Source organism: Physeter macrocephalus, unplaced genomic scaffold (assembly GCF_002837175.3).
Source record: "Physeter macrocephalus isolate SW-GA unplaced genomic scaffold, ASM283717v5 random_22, whole genome shotgun sequence".
NCBI lineage: Eukaryota > Metazoa > Chordata > Mammalia > Artiodactyla > Physeteridae > Physeter > Physeter macrocephalus.
The window spans coordinates 180,352-200,000 of record NW_021145312.1 but is presented as its reverse complement, the minus strand read 5'-3'; the positions used below and the strand labels follow the sequence as shown (position 1 = coordinate 200,000).

The window sequence follows — 19,649 nt, the reverse complement described above, 5'->3', positions numbered from 1 at the left end:
GTTGTGAGCCCGACAGGCTGGGGCCTGAACCTCCTAGTCCTGTGTGGATGGTGCAGCCAGCTGCCCTGTGCCTCAGTGTCCTCATCTGTAAAAGGGGGATGACTTGGACCCTCCACCTCGGGGAGAGGACTGCGCGGATAAGAGAGCGCTGGCACACCGTGAGGGCGTGCCAGTGTTAGCACTACTATTGCTCTGTGTTGTCACTTGATCCAATTTCTACCTTCGGGGCCTACACAGAGCTGCGAGTTGGGTGTTTGCTGATGGCGCGAACCAAGTGACGGGGGGAGGACTGCTGGGAAGCCTCCCTCTCTGTGAGCAGCTCCGGGATCAATTTCTAAGCTCCAAACACAGAAATGTCAGTTCTGGGAAAAGGGAAGGAAGAGGAGGCAACAAGAGTGGACTTGACCCAGGCCTCCCCAAGGGGCAAGGCAGCTGCTGCCAAGGCTGCTGTGTGGACGCAGCGGGGCAGAGCTGGAGGGGCCAACTGGGGCAGGAGAGAGCTCCCGTGGGGTTAAGCACGGCAGCGCCAGCTCTGCCCCCAAATCCTGGCACCCCTCTGAGCCTCGGTTTCTGCTTCTGAGGAATGGGGACGCTAGTGGCTACCCTGCAGGCTTGCCAGGGACGGAGCGCCCGGGGCTTGGGAGCGCAGGGTGCTGCTTGGACACCTGGGTCCCAGCTGCTCCTATGAACAGAAGGCCAGGGCGTGACAGCCCATGACAGATAAAGCCTTCAGGCAGACTTACCCTCCCACCCTGACCCCCACCCAGTGCCAGCTGAAGGTACAAGTTCCCTCTTGGTCATTGTCTTAAAGGCTTCCCTGGCTTCTCAGTGTCAAGTCCTCATCCTAACATGGCCCCCTGCCTCATCCCCCGGGCCTGGGCCCTTTGTGGTCAGAGAAGACTTGGCTGCCTCCCCTTCACTTTCAGAAAGCCCAGGGGTTTCTCCTGCTGGCCCTCCAGGCCTTCCAGAGCTGAGCCCTGCAGCCCAGCCTCTTGTTTACTCCTTGCGTATTTGCTGAACATCTACTATGTGCCAAGTTCAAGTAGGAAGCCAGACAGACGCAATGCCCACCCTCCCATTCCTGGGGCAGGTCAAGTCCGTTCCGTGCCCAGGGACCACACTCAGGGCCCAACACAGCGTCCCGCACAGAGTAAGGGCTTGGTGGACACCTGCTGAACGAATGGGAGCATGGCTGCAGGGGTGGCAGAAAGCTCTCGGCTTCTTGAGAGAGGCGGTAGAGCCTGGGGTGACGAGTCCAGGCTTTGACGTCAGGGAGGCCTGATTTTGAATTCTGGCCTCACCGCTTCAGCTGTGTGACCTTGGGCCAGGGAATGAGCCTCTCTGAGCCTCTGAGGTCATGGCAGCCCCTGCCACAGAGGGCTGTTGACGGGATGGCGCGTGTTAATGTGCGCAACGAGAGTCTGCTGGCACAGGGCGCGTTCTCAGGATTGCGTTTTTGCTTAGACGTAGACACTGTGATCACACCTGCTTTGGAGGGTGGCTGCAGAGGCTCCGAGAAGTGGGTCATTTCCCTAGAATCCCCAACCAGTAGCAGAGCTGGGGCTGGAGCCCAGGTCTCCACTCTAAGTCCTTTTCTGAGCCCACGTCCCTCAGGAGAGGCAGACCCCAGCTCCTCCTGGACTCCGGCTCAGGGGCGACTCTAGGGGGAAGGCAGCAGCCTCAATTCACCTGGGGATGCTGGGCCCTGTTCCCCCGAACACACCCCAAGGTGCAGCGGCAACATGGCTGGAGGCTGACCCACTGACAGCCCCGGTGCCCGAGGGAGCACGGTCACCGTGCTCAGAAGAGGTCTGGGAGCGCAGGACCCCCTCCCCGGGACACCCCGCGCTGCGCCGAGTGGGCTCCACGCAGCCACCGAGATGCTCCCAGACAAACCAGACACCAAAGGGCGGGGCTCAAGGAGCCACACAGATAGGCCCGGGCTCTTCTCAGGAGTATAGACCCTGGTGGGTTTTGAGGCTGGAGCACCCAGGGGAATTCAGAGCCAGAGCCTAGACCAGGAGCTGCCCAAAGCTGGAAGAACTTCTGTATGCAAGCAGAATAAAAGACCCCGGCTTCCTGAAGTTCTGGGTTTAAGGTTCCTTCAAGGGGCTGCCCGTGGGAGGCAGAGAGGCTGTGAGCTCAGACAGCATTATTATTATCAGCAGTAGTAGTATTGCTGTTTCTACCCAGCCCTTAAATGGCACTCACTATGTGCCAGAAACTGAATCCTGTACCTTACAAAGAGCCACTCAATGAGGCAGGTCCTATCACCATCCCTATTTTACAGAGGAACCTACACAAATGAACTCACTCCCCTTCCCCCCAGAAAACTCCTGTTCATCCTTCAAAACCCTGCTAGGGCATCCTTGGCCTGATCACCTGGTGGAGTCCATTGCTCCTCACTCTGCCTCGCTTGGATGCAGAGCCCCATCTCCCAAGTTTTTCTGAGTCTGAATCCCTGGTGTCCCCACGTGTCTGGCACAGACAAGGGGTCAGGATGGGCTTGCCTAATGGGATAACAAAGGCTGTGGCACCTCTTCTCCTCATTCCCACAGGGCCTCCTGCAGGAAGAGGTTGCTTTTCTCCCTCCTAGGTGGCCAGGCTGACTTCAAGGGCCTGTCCTCCAGAGGTGAGTCTGGGCAGGCTGCTGCTTCAGTTCATCCCCAGCTCACCCTTCCAGGAAGCTACAGGTGGGGTATACTCAGAGGAGGGGATCTCCAGCTTCCAGGGATGGCTGCAGGGTGCATGAGGAGAAGCCATAGGACCAGAAGGACGGGTGCTTTCTGGGAGGGGCAGGCTTATCTAAGATGCTTATTTTTCCCACTTTCTCGTAAACAGATATTACAACAATCAGACCTCGGGCGTGCTCGGGCTTTGCAACTTCTCCAGGCTTTGCCCCCACACCCAGGCCTCGTTTGATTTTTGCAACACCGTGAGCTTGGCTAGAAGGTATCATTATTCCCACTTTACAGGAGAGGCAATTGAGGCTGCATAGGAGTGTCCAAGAGACAAGGGGTTGGCAACTGATATTCTGAATCTAAATCCCAAACCCCAGCCCTTCCGCCCCCTTGCCTGGGTCTCTCTGTGCGTCTGTAGACTGTCACGGGCTTCACCCTGCGGTGGGCAGGCCTGGGGACTTCCTAAATTCTGCCACCATTTCTGGACTGGGCACACGGGCCCTTGGGAGAGGGCACCCTGGTCGCCATCTCTCTCTGGTTCTCTGGAGGATTCAGAAGTTCAAAGGGAGCAGGGCTTCAAATGGGTGGTGCAGAGGTGGGTGCCTGAGGGCTGGCGGGCAGGCTGGGGAGTCTCCCCTTGTACCCCAGGGCGGCGGGCCGGCGAGCTGCTTCCCCTTCCCCGCGTCCCATCACCCACACCCCCGCCCCGCCCCTCCCAGCACAGCCCTCAGAGGCGTTTCATTCGAGGAGGGCGAGCCAGACGCGGGCGCGCTCCCAGAGGATGTTTTCTCGCCCAGTGGACAAAACATTTCTGGCGCGTTCAGGAGGGGACTGAACACTCTGTCTGCTTTGGCGGCCTTCGGGATTCCTGGACGGACACGAGTGTGCTTTCACACGCAGCAGGATTAATTGTACAACCTCCCTGCCTGCCCCCTCCCTCCCGGCTCCTCCGCGGCCCACCTCGCATCCCCTCTCTTGTCCCTGGTTGCCTGCTCTGCTCCAGAGCAAACTTCTGAGAAATCATTCCAAGTGGCCTCAGGAAGTGAACACTTGGATCGCGTGACTCTCGCCACAGGCCTCCTTGGTGGGGAGAGGGGATGAGAAACACCCCCTAACCCTGAGTCCTGTGGACCCCAACAGTCTCACGCTGGGACATCTTGGCCTGCTTGATGGGGTTGGCCTCTGGCCTGACACGGTGGCCTCCATCCAGAGGCTGGTCTTACTGGTGCCTCCCTGGAACTTCCCCTGGTTCACTGGGATTTCCAGAGGTTTGGGAACCTTCCAGAACCACCCCCCCTAAAACGAACGGTGGTCTCAGCCCCGGTCCCCTGTGGCCTTCTGTGCTCCATTTGAAGAGGCTGGCATCAGGTGGCCAAAGTGGGACCAGGACGGAAAAGCAGGGAAGAAAGGGTGAGGTCTGTGTCCACGCCTCCCAGGGGACAGCCCTGGCACCGGGGCCTGCTCCAAGGGGCCCTCAGCGCACGGCTGTCCTTGGGCTCTCGAGGTTGGTTTTAGACCCTGCCTATACCAGGGGAACATTCCACCAGCTTTGGGTGCCCGCAAGGTGCCCTGAAGTCAGGGCCACGCCGCCACCCCAGGTGGGCTGGATGCTTTGGAAACTGGACCCCCACTCCCGCTCCACTCAAGGAAGAGCAGGCCTGGCCTGCCCGGGGGGGAAGCGGCAAAGCCGCTGAACAAGGCCCGTGGGCCAGAGCCAGGGCCCCCGAACCCGCTGGGGCAAGATGAACTCCAGCGGGAGGCAGGCTGCTAACCAGTAAGAAAGCTGTAAAAACCCAACTCAGACACACATCTGGCAGCTGCTTCAAATAGTTCTCTGTCTGAAGCTGGAGTTGCTCGCAGCCCTCCAGTAAATCAAACCATGTGCAAAGAGGAGCCCTGGGCCGACCTGAGACACCCTGCTTGGCCCCGTCCCAGCCTCGCCCCCGTCTCTCTTGCTCTTTAAATAGCCCGGGGTTCGCATTCCATTTCCTTGTACGATCAGCACAAGCGGGGCCTGGCTGGAGAGGCTGCAGGGATGCGAGCTGCCTCCCCGCCCCCCACCGCCGCCGTCCCAGAGAAAGATGGAGGAAAGTGGGCAGTAAGCCCCCACGGGGAACTTGGCACTTGGGCCTCCCATCCCTGGCTCGGTTTCCGATGAGCCCTGAGCAATGTCCACACCTCTCCAGACCTTGCGACCCGCTCACTATAGCTGGTCAGAGGGAGACCCAGAGAGAGGGGCCACATCCTCTGTCTGTGGTCACGCTTCAAGTTCTCTCCACATCCGCTGTGGTTTCCACACACAGCCTGGGCACCTACCTCACAGAAGACATCCATCCATTCCAGAGCAGATCTGCTCTCGTGGGACCGGCCATCAGAGGCTGGGACAGGAGGGCCATGGTACCGTAGCTAATAACTCTGGGAATCCTTGCCTTTTTGGAAGCGCCCATCACAGGTCTGGCACTGGGCTCTTTTCCACCTTCATCACTTCATAAACCCTCCTGGTCATCCTATGAGCGGGTATTATTATGAACTCTGTTCTAGAGAATGTGTGTAGACGGTTGAACTGTAGAAAGACAGGTCTGTGTCCCCACCCTGGAACCTGTGAATGTGACTTTATTTGGAAAAAGAGTCTTAGATGCCATCGAGTTAAGGATCTGAAGATGATTTCATCCTGGATAATCCAGGTGGGCTCTAAATCCAGGGGCAATTGTCCTTATAAGATAGACACGGGGACACAGAGGGGAGAAGGGCATGTGACAACGGGGACAGAGATTGGATGGGTGCAGCCCCAAGCCAGGGAAAGCCTGAAGCCACCAGAAGCTGGGAGAGGCAGGAAGCCTTCTCCCCGAGAGCCTTCCGAGGGAACATGGCTCTGTCCACACCTTGCTTTTAGACTTCTGGCTTCCAGAACTGTCAAAGAATAAATGTGTGTTGTTTTAAACCACCCAGTGTCTGGTAACTCACTGTGGCAGCCTCCAAAAACTAATACATTGTGGAGACTGGGGGTCAGAGAGAGTGAGCGAGACCGCACAGCTCTTAACTGCTGGGAAGGCTGCCGCCCTGATTATGAGACTGGTTTTTAGAAGAGTGACCTCACTTCCATCCAGAAGGACAGAAGCTCCCAGGCCCAGGCAACTTCCCCGCAAGATGCCCTCCCGGGAAAGTCTCGTTTCTGACGGCGGCTTCAGGAGATTTTGTAGCACAGACAAGAGTCTCGGGGCGCCCCAGGCGGTGTGCAAATAATCACATCGGCTGCTTTTACCGACCACTTACTATGGGCAGGGCAGCGCTCTAAGTTTTCTACAGATGCACTTTAAATGGCGAATTTGATGTTATGCGTATTTCACCTCAGTTTTTAAAAAGAGCCAGCTGGAAAGCGGAGAGGCAGGGATGCCTTGTACCAGGTACCCTGACGTGCCCTGCCCTAAGCACACGGTGTCTCAGTGGACACCCCCCGGGAGGAAAGTATTGTTCCCACTTCACAGATGGGGACAGCAAGGCTCCTGGGGTTCTTGTTCCCTTCCGGGCGGTAAGGAGGGTAACTGGGCATGAACCCCGGGCTGTCCTGGCTCCGGCGTCCCTTCCCCCGTCAACACGCGACCCAGCAGGAAGGTGAGGTTCTTCGCTTTTTGGCCGAAGTCCCCTCTACCTGTAGCCGACAGCAGCCCAATGGTGGCTTTGCTTAACTGAAATCATTGGGAAGGTACTTCATAAACGGGCTCTGGTTGAACATTTTTCAAAAGATGGGGCCTGGGGGTGCAGGTGGGAGGCGGAATGGAACGTCTGCTCCCCATAGGCCATGAAGAGACAGCGGTGGGTTGGGGGGGGTCGCCGGTCTGGGTGGGCGCTGAGCTTGTGGGAAGGAGCCGAGAGCATCTCTGGAGTGTCCAGCCCTTGTGGAAGGCACGAGGGCAATGGCGCCTCTCAGCTCCTGATTCAGCTCTCCAGGGGCTGATTTCCCGGGGGAAACCGAGGCTCAGGGGAAGAGCCCGGGCCTGAGGTTTCCCCGCCCCCCACTCCGGTGCTTCCCCTTGGACCCACTCCGTTCACGCCTCAAGAAAAGGCCCTCTGCGCCTGGGTGAGCTCTCCGGGGCTGTTGCTCCCCCTCTGAAACAGTGGGTGGAGCTCATTCCCATGGAACCTTCCACACCAGTGCTCGCCAAGCTTCTCTGGGTCACAGCCCTTGCAGGTCTCTGAAGGAAATGAGGGCCAGCAGGGGGTTCTGTATGGGTCCAACTCTGCAGGAAACTCTGCGGCCCCAGGGGGACAACGTCTCAAAATCAGCTACAGGGCGTTTCAAGATGCAGATTCCCAGGCTCCACCTACTGCCTCAAAGTTTCTGAGATTTTGCTTTCTCCCCAAGGTCACCTGGTGATTCAGATGCAGGAGGTACTTGAACTTCAAGTTAAGGTCCCCAGACTAGGTCTTCCTACTCCTGTGCTTCTCTAAAACACATTCTTAGGGGCAGCTGGAAGGTCCACCCTCAGAAGAGCCAGGGAAGGGATTCGTGAGGCCTTTGCCTTTTCTGCTTACAAAGTAGACCCAAACAGGCTGCCGCGGGGCTGGGTGGAAAGACAGACCCGGGGCAAGGTCGGTGCCACCTTCCATCTAGCCAGCTGCCCTCGGCCTGGGCTTTTCTGGCAGAAACATCCTCTCTGCCCAGGAATAGCATTATCAGACCAGCAGCTGTTCTCTGGCCCAGGAAGAAAAGTTCCAGAGAAGTGTTAGCTTTCTCTTTTAGAAAGGAAGAAACAAAGAGAGAGAAAGAAGAAAGAAAGAAAGCAAGAAAGAAAAGAAAGAAAGAAGAAAGGAAGGAAGGAAGGAAGAGAGAAAGAAGAAAGGAAGGAAGGAAGAAAGAAAGAAAGAAACAAAGAGAGAGAAAGAAGAAAGAAAGCAAGAAAGAAAAGAAAGAAAGAAGAAAGGAAGGAAGGAAGGAAGAGAGAAAGAAGAAAGGAAGGAAGGAAGAAAGAAAGAAAGAAAAGAAAAAGTCAGAACCCCATGGAGGGCTCGGAGGGCCGAAGCTGGGACGGGATTCTGCTGAGTACACCAGGAGGATGCTCGCGCAGTCCTGCCCGGCGGCAGCTGAACCCCAAGAAACCCTCGGAGTGTCCTGAGCGGCTTCCTCCAAGCTTGCTAGGCCAGGACATCATTTGTTGATTCTAGAGCCCAATCCCTAGCTCATGATTTCCTCCCTGGTTGCCATGGCCCCGTGCAGAAAACACAGCAAACTCCTGGCCCCAGGCAGCTCATTTATTTCAAATATTCCTTGCAGCTGGCCTCCAACCATGTTTGGGTGTCTGGACTGGAGCATGAACTAATTGCTCTGTCTTCGGCCCCCTCCCCAGCTCCCCCTGCATACTTTATGGTTCAGTAAATCCACATTCCTCATCTCGCCGCCGCCGAGGAGCAGGAGGGAGGGCGGGTGGGAAGCCGCGTGCAGGAGATGGAAGGCAGAAGAAGGGGGCTCTTCCCATCTACGGCAAAGCCGAGAGCCTGCTACCTGCTCGAAGGCAGGGTATTAATTACAACCACATGGGCCAGTCTGCACGATGGTTTTATTAAGACCACTCCCTTCAACACAAAACCCTGCTCCCCTAGAAGTCTCCCGGCAGCACAGAGGCCCTTATTTTCCCTGTGCTTCTCCCACCGCCCCCCGGCCCGCGCCCCCGCCTCACCCTTCTCCTCCCCCAGCCACCCCCTTGTAAGCGAGCTGGAGTTCCAACCCAGACATGAACTCGAACCTAAAAATAATTTCAGCCCCCCCTTTTCCTCCAACTGCATCTGGGGAAGGCACCTAGGGGTCCCTTTTCTCAATACGCACCTTGATCTTTGGAGACTTTACCTGGGAAGAAAGAGTATTTGTCAGGAGGTTGGTTGAGGCATGTTGGGTTCATTCTCAGAGACCAGTTCCAATCCGGGAGCTGCCATTTTGCAGAAGCGCAGGAGCTAGGAAGGCATTTGTTCGCATGCTTGCTAATAGGCCCGGCCCTGTTCTAAAGCTTTATTTCGCTCTTGCTACCCTCCTCCGAGGCGGGCTCTACGGTGACTGTCATTTTGCAGAGGCTCATCCCAGGTCACACAGCTCGTGAGGGTCAGAGCAACACTGGGGCCCAGGTCTGACTCAGGAGGCCACGTGCTCCTTGCAGGCCCAACCCAGCCACACGCCGCAAGAATTTCCCTTTACCCTCTGCAACTTTTCCAGAGACAGAGCTGACACAGTCGCCAACAGTGGTCTCCAAACTCTCGTAGACAAGGTCACTTGGGGAGTTGGAGAAAACGGCACATTCCTGGGCCTGGCCCCAGAAATGTTGCTGCAGTCCTTCTCAGGCAGGGCACTGAGACGAGCATCTTAACAAAGATGGTGCTGATGCAGGTGGCCTGAGGAAAGCTGGCCAGGAGGCTCTCAGAGAAAGGGACACGGGGCCTTGGTGCCAGGGGTCTTGGGCCCTCAGACCAGGGTACTTTTCCCAGCACCACCAGAGCCTGACATGCCTTTAGAATTTAGAGTGCCCACAGGGAGCTGAATGCACTCGTTAATTCTTTGGAAACCAGTCATGGATCATATCTAGTAAACCTCTTGACTCTTCACTTTATCGCTCGCCAATCCTCTAAGCCGGAATTTCCTGTCTTCTCTGCTGGGGTGTGGAGTGGGGGGGACTCTGCCCACAGCAGCTGGCAGAACGGGTTCACTCAGCATCCCGTGCACTTGGCTCTGGGGACACAAAGACGAATGAAGGACCAGCTCCTTCCACTCAGTGCCCAGCGCTCGGGCTCTGAGCCCACTTCTGGGCTCCAAGAAGCCCAGTCAACTCAACGACAAGCCAGAGGCGCTTGCTGATGTGCAGAATCCTTTCTACTAGGTCAGCAGTTCCCTTACTCTGAGCTGCAGGCTCACAAACTTCTGAAAAAGGATGGGGATGGTCTAGGATCACCCCTCTGGGGTTCTCCTCCTCCTCCATCTGGGGCTCCAGCTGGCATCCCACCCTCTGCTAAGGGGTCGGGGGGAACCCCCCAGTTATCTGTTGAAAACCATGGACCCCCGGGCTTCCCCGGTGGCGCAGTGGTTGAGAGTCCGCCTGCCCATGCAGGGGACACGGGTTCGTGCCCCGGTCCGGGAAGATCCCACATGCCGCGGAGCGGCTGGGCCCGTGAGCCACGGCCGCTGAGCCTGCGCGTCCGGAGCCCGTGCTCCGCGACGGGAGAGGCCGCAGCGGTGAGAGGCCCGCGTACCGCAAAACAAAAACAAAAACAAAAACAAAAACAAAAAAACCCCTGGAGCCGCCCTTTTCCCTTCCCCCAAAGCACAAAGAGGGACTCCCAAGTGGCTGTGTATTTTAATAAACTTTCCTTTATTAGGTTACTGACTATTATCAACCATCATAAAATAGAATGGGAGTTTCAAAACTGTACAGGCCACAAGGCTCTGGGCTGAGAGGAAAGAAGGGTGGGGTCGAGCGAGGTTCAGGGAGCTGGGGGGCGGGAGGTGCAGAGAGATGACGAGGAGCCCGGTGATTTGTCCAGCGTCTGTGGGAGACGGCTGGGTCAAGGCGATAAGGCTGGGATCTGTAGAAGTGAGACCCTCTCATGTGTAACATCCATCAGAACATGACCCACCCCGAAACAGAAGGGAGGAAAATCTTTAAAAGTCTTACAGGTTAGGTTCCCCCCACCCGCTGGGGGACATAAAACCTCCAAATAATAAGGGGGTAATTTACATTCCTCACCCAGTCTTGGCACCAATTTTGTGCTTTAAAAAATATACTCCACTGGAAGACTTTTTTTTTTTTTTTAAAGGTACCCTACAGCAGCTGTTTAAAACATAATTCTTACAGACAAATATATATGCATATATATTAAACATTTTAAACAAATAAAGTCATCTACTGTACCTGTACAGAAATGAACAGAAGGCAGATTCTAAGAGAGTCGACTTCAAGACATAAGAAACGGTGACTGCGGCGGCAGGTGCTGGGGCCTGCTACGTGGGGGAGGTGTGCACGGGAGGGTGCGTGCCTCTCCTGAGGGCTGCCCGCCCCGACCCTCTGCCCCAGCTCACGGCTCTGGAGCACCGTGATGAACCCGGACAGGGGCACCAAGCGGAGACCTGCACTGGCTTCTAGGACGCGCAACTCCGCTCTGGTCTCCCCCACCCCGCCCTGCCCCCGGCCTCTCAGGGGACGGAGACTCACTCAGCCTCCCGTCTCGGTTCGGGTGGTCCTCAGGGAAGCTAGAGCTTGCGAGGATGCACGTGGCCAACCTCAGGTAGGAAAGCAAAAACTAAACCCAACCCACACCGAAAACCCCCACGGAAGACTAAAGAAATAAAACCACGTGCAAAGACGGACGAGCCCTAGCGACGGGTGGCTGCCTGGAGGGATGCGGGGAGCCGCCACTGCCCGTGCAGACGGGTCCCCCAAGGCACTCATATTGCACGTGAGGCTGATGCCCCCTCAGGGGCCCACTCGGAGCAGAGCCCCCCGGAAGCTGTAGGTCAAGGGACCCAAACAAAGACACCCCTGTGCCCACGTGGGGACACACGACAGACACGACCCGGCGAAAAGGCCAGGTGAGGCGCACACCCCAGGAGGGGCAGGTGGAAGGAAAGCAACAGAGCACTCCAGAGAGAGGTGACCCGAACAAGGTGTCCTTTCTAAATGGAATAAATAAATGGCTTTTGTTACTGTTAAAAGAATAAATACAGGGTACGGGGGCACCGACAGCCAGGACTAATGCTGGGGGCTCGCGTGCCTGGGGAGGGGCCAGCTTTGGCCTCTGCCTCGGGGGCCACGGTGAGCTTCTGCCGTCCTGAGCTGCGTCCGGCGCGGCTGCCCCGCTGCGCGGGCACCGGCCCTCATCTCAGCACCTCTCAGCGCCCCCGGGACCTGCTCTCGGCGCCGTGGGAGCCGGCAGGTGCGGGGGGCCACCCCGAGGGCAGGTCGGCGCCCGGTGTAGGAGTTTGTCCTGTGTGTCCTCTTCCCCGGAGGGGCCGCGGCGCGGCACGCGGGGATCTTCCGCCAGTGTCCGGAAGCGGGGGGGCCCAGGGGCCCGTGTGCAGAGCCGTCTGCGTCCGGCGGGGCGGCCGGCGAGGCTGCGGAGGAAGAGCAGGGCCTCCACGCCGCAGACGCCGCTCCAGGGCGCGGGGCGCGGCGGTGGCTCAGTGAAGTGGCGCCGGGGCGGACGGGGGCGGTCGCGCGGGCGCTCCGGGCGGGGCGTCACTGGTAGTGGAGGTAGGCCTTGAGGGAGGCGGGCAGTGGCAGCGCGTGTATCTCCGCCAGGCGCTCCTTCCCCAGGGCCAGGCGCACCGAGCGGCGGCAGAGATCCATGAGCGGCAGGGGTTCCGCTGCGGAGACCCGGGAGAGACAGAGGACGCTGCGTTAGCACAGCTCTAGGTGGCTCTAGAACAGGCAGCCCTGACGACAGCAACAGCACCATTAATACTAGCTTTAACGCCCAGATTAGAGGACTCCAGATTAACTCATTTCACACTTGCAACGAATTATGAGTTGCTAGCACGGAGAGCTCACCGGACCAGGCCCCTTCGTGGGCCCTCATTTAATCCGCACGGTGGTTTCTTAGGAATGACTTGAAAAGCACAGGGAGGTATACCATGACCATCATCCCCATTTTACCCATGAGGAAACTGAGGGACGGAATCCAAATAACTTGCCCAGGGCCACACCGCTGGCAGGACACGGAGCAAGCATTCCCAGCCAGGCCGTCCCTGCTCCAACCCATCAAACTCGAGGCCCCCTCAGTGCACGTCCATCCGGGGCACACAGGCTGGACTCTCCCCTGCCGTACCCCCAGCACCAGACCCCACGCGGACCTTTAGGAGGGCAATCATGCTGCGTTAACCCAGCTGCTCTCGGGGACTGTCCTCCAGCCCCTCTTACAGCTGAGGGTGCTCAGGCGCAGAGGAGACCGAATCGCCGGGGCTACAGGCTGGGATCCAAACCCCGGCAGTCTGGGCCCAGCTCACGGCAGAGCTGCCTCAGGAATCTGGATTCGAGAAGGGCTTCTAGCTGCAGCCCGTGAGGGCACCTCTGTCCTTGTGTCCCGGAGGGCCTGGGGCCTAGCTTCCTGCAAGAGAGGCTCCGTGCAGCCCGCATCTCAGGTAAATTCTCAGCTCCAGAAGGAACGGGAAAGTCATGCCCTCCAAGGCCCTGGAGGCTGCTGGGAGCATGGTGGGCCCTGCTCACCCCGGACCTCTTGGAGCTGACTCCTCCTAGCTCTCGTACGGGTGAGCACAGCGAAACAGCCTGGGGTCCCCCCACGGTGTCCTGGACAGGCAAAGAGGTGAAATGAGGGCACCTGTGGCCTCAGCCACGGTCTCCCCCAACTCCTTAGTGAACAAAATAACGGTCAGACCAAAAAACTGAGAACCGCCCCCACCATTTCCCTTGAGATCCCATTCCACCAAGAAAAAGTGGATGAAAGTTCTGTAATATTCACCAGTGTGTCTCAGGATATTAAAAATAACATTTAAAAATTCAGTTATCGGGAGTTCCCTGGCGGTCCAGTGGTTAGGACTTGGTGCTTTCACCGCCGAGGGCTTGGGTTCAACCCCTGGTCGGGGAACTAAGATCCCGCGAGCCACACGGCTCAGCCATAAGTAAATAAATTAAATTAAATTAAATGATTAAAATTCGGTGACTGAAGACCAAATCCTAAGGCTGGGGGCGCTGGGGGAAATGGGGAGTGACTGAGTAGGGGTTCCCTTTGGGGTGACGACAGCATTCTGAGATGGCCCGCGGCAATGGCTGCACAGCTGTGAGCCTGCGGGAGACCACTGCCTCATGCGCTTTAGTGGGTGAGACGTAGGGCATGTGAATTATACCGCAAGAAAGCTGCCATTAAAAAACAAAAAAGAATACATCTTAGGCTTGATGGTGCATTTACTAAATTCCAGGCTTTAAAAGAAGACAGACCACGGCTCTTCATCTCCCATGGGCAGTCACAGGAGACGGGATGGAAGTAGTAAGTGTTTTTCATGGAAAGCTTTGAAACGGGGCCGTCCCCGGAGGCAGGAGGAGGAACTAAGTGACCTTCCATCTTCGTGGGTCAGGATTCCACAGACCTGGCGGGTTGGGCTGGGATGCTCCCACCTGCCAGCCCGCAGGGACTTGGGTCTCCTTCACTGGACCTCGACCTGCCTCGGTGGCCCCAGATCTGGCCCCTCACTTTCACCCCGCCCGGCAGCCTGACCCCAAGCAGGTGGCTCCCTCCACCCAGGCCTCAGTTTCCCCAGCTGGAAGATGAAGGATGCGGACCAAAGGCTCCCCGGAGTCCTAGGGGCCGAGCTCCCGAAGGCCGGCGACGCCTCGCAGCTGCTCTCGGCCGGGCCCGTGGCTGAGAAGTGAGTGGTCCTCTGAGCAATCGAGGGGGAAATTCATCTCCTCTCCTGCACCCAGAGGCTCTCCCCCATCCTCCTCCGGCACCTCCTCCCACGAGGATGTGGCTCGGCCCCCGCCGGGAGGCAGAGGGGCTTCCCCTGGCGGCCGAAGGCACGTGAGAAAAGCTTCAAGAGCCACTGCCCGTGGCCCGAGGGCCCTGCCGGCCTGGGGGAGGGAGGGCCGAGAGGGAGGTCCCATCACCACCGCCTGGCTAAATGGGTCTCGGGTCAACTTACCAACACCCGCAGGGAGAAACGTTTCTAAAGAGCAGGTCATTCCCACCCCACCGCCCCTGATCCTGCGGGAGGCAAAACAGCGACGGCCAGGGTCATGGTCTGATCGCAGAGACCGCGCGTGAGGCCACAGAAACGGACGTGGGCACGGTGCCAGGGAAAACGTCTGTCCCACAGATTGTGGTTGGTCGCTCACAGGACCCAGAAGGCCTCCCCGACGACCTCAGTCCTTTCGCCGGGGGCGGGGGGTGGGGGGGCTGCAGGTTCTGCATCCGGCTCCGTCCACGTGGCCCGCGCCCGCCGCTCTTCCGCGGAGGCGCGAGGGGCCGCTGGCCGCCACGCCCGCCTCTGGGAAGCCCAGGTGCCCCCGCTCCTGTGCGTGGTTTATGTGAATGAGAAGGGGTGGCGCTCAGGGACCGGGAAGCGAGGCCGGCGCTGTTCCCGGGAGAAGGTCGAGCAGCTGCACGAGGCCACGCACCCACGTCCACATCTCCAGGAGAAGCGGCCACCCGGTGGCCTGTTAGAACACGCGCGGCCGGGGCCACCTCCCAGTTCTCCGAGAGACTGCAACCCAGCCGGAGCCCCAGAGCCCGGCGCTGGGTCCAGTTCACAGGCTGTGAATGAACTTCGGGTCTGCGAGGTCAAGGATGAATGTCTCAAGTCAGGAAGTGCCCGGTTCAGCGACGTTCCCGCCCGCCGCCTTCACAGCTGCCGGGACTGGCCCTACGCTCCCTCCTGCAAGCAGCTTGCCGTGAAAACGCTCCAGAAGTGTTTTCTAGAAAGTCGCGGGTGGAGGATGACCATCCCGGGACCTGTGTGTATTTTCCCTTTACCTCAAGGCGTTTTTACAAAAAAGAAGCAAAAGAAAACACCAACCCCTTGTCTTTGCCAACCGGGGAAGGATGCCTGACACCCGGTCAGGTAACATGGGCACTCTTGGTTCTCTGCCCCCCAGTTCTGAGAACCTGCTGTCCTCATGTGACCTCCCCCCCACAAGGAAGCCCCTGCAGGGCAGGGTGATCAGTCCCCCCGACGAGGAGCTCGCCCAGAGCCCAGCTGGAATGGGGGAAGGAAGGAGCCGGCGTCGGGTGTGGGCATCCCAGGAGGCTGGGAGGACACCAGGAGGAGGTCACCGAGGCAAAAAGCAGGAAAAGAGGTGGGCCTCCCCTGAACCCGCAGTCACGACAAACCACACCAAATGTATCTGGGAGCCAAAAAAGGGGAGAATTTGAGAATGCTGAACTGCAGGGCAATGCTTCCTTAGCGGGAGGCACCATTAAAAGCAGGAGGGAGCAGGGAGGGAGGACCCACGGGTCAGGGACTCTCCCTCGTGTGAGGGCCAGTCTGTTGCTTGCAAATAGGCCTTTTCCCTCTTGCATCTCCAGGGAGCGTGGTGGGCAGACCTAGGGGCCGAGCTGGGCCCTGTCCCCCGCCTACAATGACCATCACTGCCCCTTCACCCCAGAAAAGAGCAAGATGACGCAGCAACCCCTCTGGTTGCAGCCTTAGCCCTGGAAGTCTTTTTTTTTTTTTTTTTGGCGGTACGCGGGCCTCCCACCGCCGCGGCCTCTCCCGTTGCGGAGCACAGGCTCGGGACGCGCAGGTCCAGCGGCCACGGCTCACGGGCCCAGCCGCTCCGCGGCACGTGGGATCCTCCCGGACCGGGGCACGAACCCGCGTCCCCTGCATCGGCAGGCGGACGCCCAACCACTGCACCACCAGGGAAGCCCAGCCCTGGAAGTCTTGAGCCCCTAGAAAGAGTCAGAACAAGTAGCCTGTGATCAGAGGTGGTTGGACAGTGGTGGAGGTCACGTAGGGACACGCTGCCTTTGCTCTGGCCTCGGCCAGCTCAGCCCATGGCCCCAGCACTGGGGCAGAGACTCTGCGGGGGAGGGTGCACCTGGCGTCCCGGGGAAGGCGGGCTGGGAGGACAAAATGCCCAGCGCAGCACCCGGGGTGGAGGGGAGGGGGCCAGGCACAGGCCTCTGGTGACTCCGGCTGACCCGCTCTGCAGACAGCTGCGCCCTGCTGAGGTCAGGACCTGGCAGCCGGCGTGGGGTGGGGCTGGGCCGGGAAGGAGGGAGCAGACTTTCCAGACAACGCAGGGAGCACTAAGGTCAGAATCACCTCCAAGACTGTGAGAGCACAGCCCGGCCCAGGCTGACACCAAGAAGATGTATCTGGCCAGACCTTCTGCCTGTCACGGCCTGCCCCCCCTGGGTGGGCCCTGACATTCCTCCTTCCTCGGCTGCGGTGGAGAGCCGAGCAAACCCTCCTGGGCAGAGGACTTGGGTGTCCTTGACTTCACTCCACAGACACGCCACCATCTGAGCGCTGGGCTCTGCCTGTCACTGTCTCATCTCCCCTGCAGGTGGTAGCACAGGGAGGGGGACGTGCTGTGGGCAGAGTAGCACCGCCCCTCCCCCCCCACACACCAAATTCAGGACCATCTGGAACCTCAGAACGTGATCTTGTTGGACCCAGGGTCCTTGCAGATGTAATTGGTTAAGCAGGGGTCATACTGGAGCAGGATGGGCCCCGTCCTTATAAGAAGAGGGCAGATACAGAGGAGGTCACGGGATGACAGAGGCAGAGACTGAGCGATGCGTCTACAAGCCAAGGCGTGCTGACGAGGGACGGACTCTCCTCCGAGCCCTCAGAAGGAACCGACCCTGCCCACGCCTTGGTTTCGGACACCTGAACTGGCCCAGAACACATTTCTGTTGCTTTAAGCTGCACAGCTGGCGGTCATCTGTTCCTGGGACCCCCAGGAAATGACCACACCACCCTCCGCCCTCCGCTCCTCTCGACACCAGCCCCTCCCTCAGGCTTCGGAACCCACCCCATCCTGACGACCCCTGTCAAGGTCACCAGTGATCACCTCATTGCCAGAGCTGACGGACAAGTCTCAGCCGTGAGTGTACTTGGCCTGGCACCACTGTGTCCTTCTCGAAGTATCCTTTCCTCCCTGGGTGCTCAGGACACCACTCTCCCCTCCGCCCCCACGGCTATTCCACCTCTCCTTCCCCATCGTCCGCCCGGTGACGCGCCCCAGGGCTCGGCCACGGCCCTCTCCTCCTTCCTTTCCTTGGTGACCTCATCCAGGGGTTGCGGGTTTCAGCTCCATCCCCGCTGCCCAATGTCCTGGACCCTGTCTCCAGACACGCAGAGCCACCAGGATGTGTCCCTTCCCCGTGGATGCGGGGAAGGGACACCTCCACGGCACCCACCCTGGCCCTCACCCCCATCCCCTCTCCCCTGGACAGCCGTCACGGCTCCTCCCTGACCTCCCGGCGGCCGCTCTTGCCCCGCACTGTCCATTTCTACACAGGAGCCAGAGAGACCCTTCTGGGACATGAGATCTAACATCCTGAGTGGCTGGGGATCCTGCGCCACCCTCACGGGGTTTCCCATCCGGATCCTCCGAAGTCAGCCAGCAGTGCAGACTGGGGCTCTTTCATGTCTGACCAGGAGCGGGGAGGCGAGAAGCCAAGGGGGCCCCGGCGCTGCCTGGCATTATGGTGGGGAGAGAGGGGCGTCCTCATCAGTAACCAAGACTGTCGAGGGGGTCCAAGCGTCTGGGCACCCCCAGCTCCCCCCGCCCCCGGGTCCAGCCCAGGGGTAGCCTCTCGTAGCGCAAGTCCCTGCTACTCCCCTCCCCCTCAACCCCCTTTTAAGTTTCCCAAACAAGAAAAATTGCGAAAGCGTCTGACCTCCCATCTTATGCAGAGCTGACAGGGCATCTACTGATCACGTCCGTCTGGGCCTCCAGGACTGTTTCCACAGAACTGCTGCTGAACCTTGTCCTGACTCGGCAGGGGAACAGTTCTGCTTGCTCGTGCCCTGACTTGCCCCAGCCCCCTCCCGGCCGCTCCGGGCTCTGTGTGCTGCCTTGGAGCTGGGCACGTACACAGGGAAGCCGTGTGAACCCCCGGCACGGATGGACTTGTTTCCGGAGGGGACAGGGTTGCCCTGTTCTTGTAGAGGCCAACAGTCTCAGAGGCCAGGCAACAAGGCAGCGGACCCAACAATTCACCCATCTGTCGGCACACGATGGGCATGAAACTCCCTGGGGCCGTGGTCACTCTCTGTCGGGAAGAGGGAGACAGAGCTGCAGGCAGGGTCCCCTGAGACCCTAGGTCCTGGGGCTTCCAATCCCTGCCCATCCCCACACGGGGCAGAGGTGGCTGTGGACCTTCTACCCTGTTACCTGGAGAGACAAGACTCACAGCACTCGCCCTGCTGGTCCCCTAGACCGGGTCTGAGGTTACTTCCTCGGAGAGGTTACCTGCTGGATGCACACCTAGCCGGCCCTGCCAGGAGCCCCAGGACCTAGGGTGCTGGCTGCACAGGTGAGGCGACGCCCCGCCTGGCTGTGGGCTCACTGTCACGGCCCAGCCAAAGCCTGAGAGGGGCAGCGAGGGAAAGAGGGGCGGCGGAGGCCTCCAAAGAAAAACATTTTAAGAGTTTGCTCTGACTGATGGCCCTGGATGTTTTCTCTGGAATCTTCCTGAGACTAAAGCGGGGAAGAGGAAGAGTGGGGGAACCTGAAGGTTTGGAGGCTGCAAGACCAGAGGAAGCATCTGTGCTCCTCGGCCTCCCCCATGGCTCACCTGGCCTACAGGTGGGGTTAGATCTCAGGTGCCAGGCCATACCCGCCCCTTAAAGAGGTCAGTGCATGGATGGACGAAGCTTTCCAGCCCACCCCCTTTCCAAGGTGAGATCTGCAGACGGTAGAAGGGACTCATGAAGGAGTGAGGGTTGAGCATGGGTATGGACGGTTCTGGAACGCTGGGGCCTCCTGCCGCCATGGGCTCCCAGCCACAAAGCCACAGAGCCCTCCGCTTCCCAAACCGGGGCACTGCTGCCACAGGTAGGCTATTTTCACACGTGGTCTGAGAAAGGCCACTCCCTTTTCCAAAGGGACAGGTGGAAATTGCTGCTGATTCAGCCTGTTTCTAATCCATGTTCTCCTCTCCAAAGGCCTCCTGACATCATAACTGAACAAACCCCCTGCAGGGGACTGTGTCCCAAAGGAGCCCACTCAGAAGCCTCCAGCACCAGGAAAGACCCTAAATCTGTCTAATGAATGAGAGGCCATTGGCTTTCATTTATGTGAGAGGCGCTAGTACCCCCAAAGCTGCAAAACCCAGCTCAATAATATGCTGGTTACTGTGCTAGAATGTGGTCAACTGCAGATCAAACCTGGAGGCAGGTCAACCAGAAACAAACCATGTTTATCAAAGACCATCCATCCATCCATCCATCCACCCTTCTATCCATCCACCCACCCATCCATTCACTCCTTTAGTCATCCATCCATCCATCCATCCATCCATCCA

At 58.8% G+C, this 19,649-nt stretch overlaps 1 protein-coding gene across 2 annotated transcripts in view; it reads right to left on the bottom strand.

Annotated features, from left to right (window-relative positions):
* Window positions 1-8,432: 8,432 nt before the first annotated feature.
* Window positions 8,433-19,649, bottom strand: part of SPSB1 (splA/ryanodine receptor domain and SOCS box containing 1) — a 71,542-nt gene continuing 60,325 nt past the window's right edge. The window contains exon 3 of one of the 2 annotated variants that reach the window (XM_055082160.1): window positions 8,433-8,627. In XM_055082160.1, coding sequence (XP_054938135.1) covers window positions 8,578-8,627 — 50 coding nt within the window. In that variant the 3' untranslated portion in view covers window positions 8,433-8,577. Of the gene's footprint in view, window positions 8,628-11,819; window positions 12,022-19,649 lie in introns of those variants that run through there. The other variant, XM_055082159.1, reaches the window with a different exon arrangement.